The sequence below is a fragment of the Bison bison genome, unplaced genomic scaffold, assembly GCF_000754665.1.
Source record: "Bison bison bison isolate TAMUID 2011002044 unplaced genomic scaffold, Bison_UMD1.0 scf7180017864192, whole genome shotgun sequence".
Lineage (NCBI taxonomy): Eukaryota > Metazoa > Chordata > Mammalia > Artiodactyla > Bovidae > Bison > Bison bison.
In genome coordinates, this window is record NW_011494764.1 from 2,659,482 (window position 1) to 2,666,801 (window position 7,320).

At 35.3% G+C, this 7,320-nt stretch overlaps 1 protein-coding gene across 2 annotated transcripts in view; it reads right to left on the bottom strand.

The window, feature by feature from the left end:
- The window catches only part of PHKB (phosphorylase kinase, beta), a 227,871-nt gene that overhangs the window by 168,586 nt on the left and 51,965 nt on the right, over nucleotides 1-7,320 (bottom strand). For both annotated transcript variants that reach the window (XM_010843901.1, XM_010843902.1), the window contains exons 5-6: nucleotides 5,550-5,657; nucleotides 2,641-2,721 (exon numbers count right to left, since the gene is read on the bottom strand). In XM_010843901.1, coding sequence (XP_010842203.1) covers nucleotides 2,641-2,721; nucleotides 5,550-5,657 — 189 coding nt within the window. The remainder of the gene's footprint in view (nucleotides 1-2,640; nucleotides 2,722-5,549; nucleotides 5,658-7,320) is intronic.

The following is a 7,320-nucleotide window of genomic DNA, read 5'->3' on the forward strand; positions in this document are numbered from 1 at the left end:
TGGCTCTCAGCTTTCTTCACAGTCCAACTCTCACATCAATACATGACCACTGGAAAAACCATAGCCTTGACTAGACAGACCTTTGTTGGCAAAGTAATGTCTCTGCTTTTGAATATCCTACCTAGGTTGGTCATAACTTTCCTTCCAAGGAGTAAGCATCTTTTAATTTCATGGCTGCAGTCACCATCTGCAGTGATTTTGGAGCCCAAAAAAATAAAGTCTGACACTGTTTCCACATCTATTTGCCATGAAGTGATGGGACCAGATGCCATGATCTTCGTTTTCTGAATGTTGAGCTTTAAGCCAACTTTTTCACTCTCCACTTTCACTTTCATCAAGAGGCTTTTTAGTTCCTCTTCACTTTCTGCCATAGAGTCATATAATAGCATAATACTAGAAAAGGGACATTAAAAACATACAGGCATTTTCCCATCTCCATTTACAATGATTTAGCAGATATAATCTAACACACAACATACAATTAACATTTTTTAATAGTTTAATAAAAAATAAGAGCAAATCCAAAATGTAATAGGAAAGACAAAATTTCACCCTTTGTAAATCTTTACTTTCAAAGTGTTCTTTAAGACTTAATAGTTTTGGGGACATCAAAGTCTAAAAGGTCCCTTATTTTATTAAAGAATTATGAATCTTTTCATATAATGAAGCCTTTCCACAAAAAGGAAGAAAAAATTAAACACAAAATAAAATCTCATATTTTTCCAGTAGTCATATATGGATGTGAAAAAGACTATAAAGAAAGCTGAGGGCCGAAGAATTGATGCTTTTGAACTGTGGTGTTGGAGAAGACTCTTGAGAGTCCTTGGACTGCAAAGAGATCAAACCAGTCAATCCTAAAGGAAATCAGTCCTGAATATTCACTGGAAGGACTGATGCTGAAGCTGAAACTCCAGTACTGTGGCCACCTGATGTGAAGAACTGACTCATTGGAAAAGACCCTGACGCTGGGAAAGATTGAAGGCAGGAGAAGGGGACGACAGAGGATGAGATGGTTGGATGGCATCACCGACTCGATGGACATGAGTTTGAGTAAGCTCCGGGAGTTGGTGATGGACAGGGAAGTCTGGCATGCTGCAGCCCAAAGAGTCACAAAGAGTGGGACACAACTGAGTGACTGAACTGAACTGAACTGATGGGGGTATGTGAGGTTCTTTAATGTTAAATAAAATAAGTTTCTCGGGAGCCATTCTGAATGATACAGTTCCTGCTTCTTTTAATCGACTTTTAGGTTATTTATGGAGTATGTCATAGAATGTAACATAGAATACCATGTGGTAGTTCATTACTTTGCCCCCCTCCAACAGATATAAATGAGTTCTCTCTATTAATAAACAGAAGGACTGACTTAGGTGAACTTTGTATTTAGTTAATAGATATATAAGATTGGTCTGATTCCCAACCCCTCCCCTACCCAAAATATTTGAGCACCACTATTTCACAACACTGTAAAAACTGAGAACTAGTTGCATGAAATAAAAACATGCAGTTCTTTGATAAATAAAACAGAAGAAACCATAAGTAGTTACTGTTATTATTATTATTGCTTCTTTATTATTTAGCTATATTTCTAATTAGGTTTTACTTATGTGTATTAAAAAGGCACAGTGGATGTATAAGATTATGAACTACTGGTGGGCAGGGCTACATGTACCAATTTCATAGCACCCCGAGTGCAGTCCAGTGATGACTTTACTGTTTAGTATGATAAATTGTTCTTCGTAGGAAAAAATAATAACTAATATATAACTATATAATATATCTACTCTTTGATAGAATTCTCACTGTATATGTTGGTGGTTTAGTCACTAAGTGGTGTCCGATTCTTTGTGACCCCATGGACTGTGGTCCGCCAGACTCCTTTGTCCATGGGATTTCCCATGCAAGAATATTGGAGTGGGTTGCTATTTCTTTCTCCAGAGGATCTTCCTGACCCAGAGATCAAATCCATCTCTCCTGCATTGCAGGCAGACTCTTTACCGCTGTGCCACCAGGGATGCCCTTCTCAATGTATATACCATCTCAATAATAATAGCTTTTTACTTCAACTGTGACACAATTCAAAATATGTTAGCATATAGGTCTGTCTGTATGTTTTTTCAAGCATTAGGGCCTATGAAAAATTTCTCAACTTTGTGATAGAGTTATTTTCAAATTTCCTAATAAGAATAAGAACATGATATTTATCTTTTGAAAAAAATTAAGAACTCTACTGAAGTCAAACGAAAATAACAAAACATGATAAATGAATTTTTACTATTAAAAGGATGGGTTACAAAAAGCAACAAAAGAAGAGAAGACAATAATTCTGAGAAAATCTGGAAAGGCTTTTATTTTTATAGCTACTAAAATTTCTGAAAGTTACAAGGTTTTATTTCAGAATACCTGAAATAGAGCCTTCACAGTAGAGTTTTACAACTGTTACATATTTTGTTTATTTTTTAAAGTGCTTTGCATTGATAATATAAAGACTTTTCAGCTGAGCATTCAAAATCCCTTATCTGACTATATGAATTTAAGAATAACCCAATTTACACAATTAAAAATAAGTTTTAAAAAGTAAAAGAAAAAAGGTATTCTCAGAGATGAAATTTAGCACTACAAAATTTGGGAAAATCATACCTCATCAGTGTTGTAGATAATCTGGAGTCCTGAGGAAATCATTTCCACAAGGTAAAGGAGATAGAGGGACACTGCATTTATCTGAAAACCAACAAACACTACAATAGGTTAGAGAAAACCAAAAAAATACTATGGTACAAAATTAAATGTAAAAGCTAAAATTACAAGTCATTTGCTCTTGTAGTAGCATATCTAACTGTTTTCTTTCCTATGAAAAACTAAAGGAGCTGTGGATTTAGTTCATAATAAAAATCTCAGCTTTCTATATAAAACTCTAAAATCCTCAAATTCACTGTGATGGTTAAGCTGATCAGGGGTATTTTTATGACATTTGCTTTCTAAGATTTATATTGAAACTGTAGATTTAAGCACTTCTACTTTGAAATAGTTTTGTCCCTTGGGCAGCTATGTAATGTGAATCCAATTTAAGTGCAGGTAAATGAAAAAATTATTGGACAGTAAGACATTAGGACTATGCCACCATAAATAACAGGTAGCACATCTTGTATTCAGAGAACACAGAACTTACATCAGCAACTGTAGGAATATATTAATCAAACATTTAAAATATATTTATGAAAAAAAGTATTCTAAAAATGAGGCTCTTTCTTTTAGTTTATTAGTCTATTAAAGATAAACATTATATGCTCTAAACAAAACAAACAAAAGAAGACAATAATGTCCCCTTTAACCAAAAATAAATACTCTCATAGAATTCTGAATGGGCTATATACATTTTCTCGAGGAAATAAGCAGTGAAAGATAAATAGCACAACATGGACAAACCTTGAAAACATTACACTAAAAGAAAGAAATCAGTCACATTAGACCACATGGCATATGATTCCATTTATATGAAATGTACAAACTAGGCTTGTTCATACAGACAGAAAGTAGACTGGTAATTGCCTACAGTGGGGGTCTTTGAAGGAGTTGAGGAGTGACTGCTAACAGGTACTGGATTTCGCTCTGGGGTGATGAAGATGTTCTGCAATGTTGAAAGTTGTATACTTTACATAGGCAAATTGTATATTATATGAATTATATCTCAATAAAGTTATCCAATAAACAAATACATGAGAAGCAGTGAAAATTTTTCATTTAGCCAGGAAACAGTTAACTTGAGGTAAAAACAAAGAGGAGGTAAGACATAATTTTCTTATCATACAATTCTAACCCAGAAGATTATTATCCACTAACAGCCTTGCTGCCTTGTGCCTTCGCTGATTCTCCTCCAATCCTTTCTGAAAAACGGACAGAAAGTTGGGGCAGAAAATTATTTGTGCCCTAGATTCCTTGGATAAAGCAGCTGTGTGCCACTGGGGCCTGCCAGTGGGGGTAACTCTCTCAGGAATCAGGACTATCCTGAATGTCTCTTGACTTCCCAGCACTCAAAGTCCAGTTGGTTTCAGGGTCTTATCAAGGTCCAAGTGGGTCACATAAGAAAATGTAGGATTCTGGTTTAAGGCGTTTTATAATAGACCAACATTAACTCTTAAGTGACTTTTCTCAGAACATAGTAAGCAAGAGCTTCATCCCATTGGGTCACCCAAATATTCTCATAGAGCACTGACACTGGCCTGTCAGAAATGATCTCAAAGAAATTTCATTTCCATGCGGAGGGAGGACGAAGGAGGGTTCAAGATGGGGAACACATGTATACCTGTGGCAGATTCATTTTGATATATGGCAAAACCAATACAATATTGTAAAGTTAAATAAAATAAAATTTAAAAAAAAAGAAATTTCATTTCTATTGACAGCCAACTACAGCAATACCTCAAAGAACTCTCTGCTATGATTTTTAAGAGGCTTCTGTGAGAAAATATCAGTAAGTGGCAAAATGTACGGGGCTTCCAAATAACAGGTTGACCAGCATTTATTTGAAACCTACTATGTGCTAGGCACTAAGTTTAAATTCTGAAATACAAAAATAAATGAATTGTTATCTTCTAAAAACCCTATGTCAAACAGCAAACATATCTGTGAAAGCAAAAGGTACAGAAAACCTAATTATTTGAAAAATTATGAGACAGCTGAGCAACTACATATTTATGTAACATTAAATCTCCATAGAACTGGTTACAAATAACCATTAAGAGTTTCTGCTGTGTAGAAATGGGGACACTGAACTTTCTGTGTTTGGAGGAGTCATTCTAAAGTAAGACATTTCAGATTTCTAGAGAGAAAGGAACTCTAAAAAGGAGATACTCGTATTTTAGTAAGGAATATATGAATAGTAAGTATTCTATTCTAAAGACAACAGAACCAAACGCTGAAGAGGAAGAAAATCCATTAAAGATAAATAGCATATATAATACTTGTATACTAGAAACAAGGCAAAGGGGTACACAGATATGAGAGAAAAAATTGAAAACAAAATATGAACCTTTACAGTGTATTGTTAGCATATAAAATTTATATATATATATATAAAATGTCTTTTGGAATTATCATTTTAGTGGTATGTTTTTAGCATCATTGAAGGCTGATGTATTAGAAATGGACTGTCACGTAACAAAGACTTCTGATTTGTTGTTATATTACTGTCAGTTGTCTTTTATTCTCTGGTTCCTAAATATTGAAATTCCTCTAAATTTGATAATGAGCACAAGCTTTTGTCACTGAAAGAGCTGTAGGATCCGTTCTTCTAGATAGTAGTATTATAATCCCTCCAGCTGCCCTTTTTGCTTTTGGACCAAGAATGCAATAATATTTAATGTGCAATCACAATAACTAATTCAGTTCCACTGGGATTTCTTCATTTCATGGCTGATTCTCTACTTCCATTTTGAATAATTTAAGCTTTAAAAAATGTAAATCTAATTTTTAAAAAATGTAAATAGCCTCAAACATTCTATGATATAGAGTAAAAATGCAGAAGAAAATGTGTAGTCTTCTCTTTTTACCTGAAGATGACCGTATTCCTCATAGGAGAGGATCTCATCTCCTGTATGTACATTGAAAATGGAGTGAAGACATGTTGTTGGGCGTGGATCCTGCTTAAATTGCTGGACCTGGAATAAAATATAAAATTTAAATGATGCTACTAATTCACATTGTAATCCAAAATCAGAGATTATATATTTTTCAAGAGACTTTTTAATGGGGAAAGCTACAGCTTACAGACAGAGGATACAACAAAGCAGAATGTTACTTTTTCTAAAGAAACAAAATAGATAAAATTCATGATTATTAATGTAATACAGTTAACATGACTGTTAAATACTTAACTGATACTTCACAAACAACTGACGTATAATAGGAAGCTTGTTAATGTATTAGCATTGACTTTTGTAATGTTTTCCATCTTATTTTAGAGTCAAATAATGGTTTCCTCTATGGGACTGGATTTCAGAGACTGTATCCCACTGTACTGCGCTTTGGAAATGCTTCCATGACACTCAGTGAAAGAGCGCTTAAGGCCACATTCTAATTCAATAAGTTTTCAAAACACCAAAAGCTTTTTCTTTCTCCAAGATTTACAAATTGATACCATGCTCCTGTCAACATGTTTTCATTTCTTTCACCACACATACTGTCATTACTAAGGCACCAATTCCAAGAGAATATAGGCCATATTTTTACTTATTAACTCAAAATAAAATTTAATCATTTTTGAATACTCATTAACTAAGTATTAAATGACAAAAGGAGACAAACTCCAAGGACAAGCAGATATTAATTCAATTTTGCAAAAATCTGCTAATAAAGTTATATGCCAAGTATGTCTACTACTAGTTCCCTGGAAATATAAGATGAATAGGAACAAAGAATGAACAGAATGACACATCGGTTCAGTTCAGTTCAGTTGCTCAGTCGTGTCCGACTCTGTGACCCCATGAATTGCAGCACGCCAGGCCTCCCTGTCTATCACCAACTCCCGGAGTTCACGCAAACTCATGTCCATCGAGTCGGTGATGCCATCGAGCCATCTCATCCTCTATCGTCCCCTTCTCCTCTTGCCCCCAATCACTCCCAGCATCAGAGTCTTCTCCAATGAGTCACTCTTTGCATGAGGTGGCCAAAGTACTGGAGTTTCAGCTTTAGCATCATTCTTTCAAAACAAATCCCAGGGCTGATCTCCTTCAGAATGGACTGGTTGGATCTCCTTGCAGTCCAAGGGACTCTCAAGAGTCTTCTCCAACACCACAGTTCAAAAGCATCAATTCTTCACCACTCAGCTTTCTTCACAGTCTAACTCTCACATCCATATGTGACCACTGGAAAAACCATAGCTTTGACTAGATGGACCTTTGTTGGCAAAGTAATGTCTCTGCTTTTTAATATGCTGTCTAGGTTGGTCATAACTTTCCTAGCAAGGAGTAAGCGTCTTTTAATTTCATGGCTGCAATCACCATCTGCAGTGATTTGGGAGCCCAAAAAAATAAAATCTGTCACTGTTTCCACTGTTTCCCCATCTATTTCCCATGAAGTGATGGGACCAGATGCCATGATCTTCGTTTTCTGAATGTTGAGCTTTAAGCCAACTTTTTTACTCTCCTCTTTCACTTTCATCAAGAGGCTCTTTAGTTCCTCTTCACTTTCTGCCATAAGGGTGGTGTCATCTGCATAGCTGATGTTATTGATATTTCTCTCAGCAATCTTGATTCCAGCTTGTGCTTCTTCCAGCCCAGTGTTTCTCATGATGTACTCTGCATATAAGTTAAATAAGCAGGG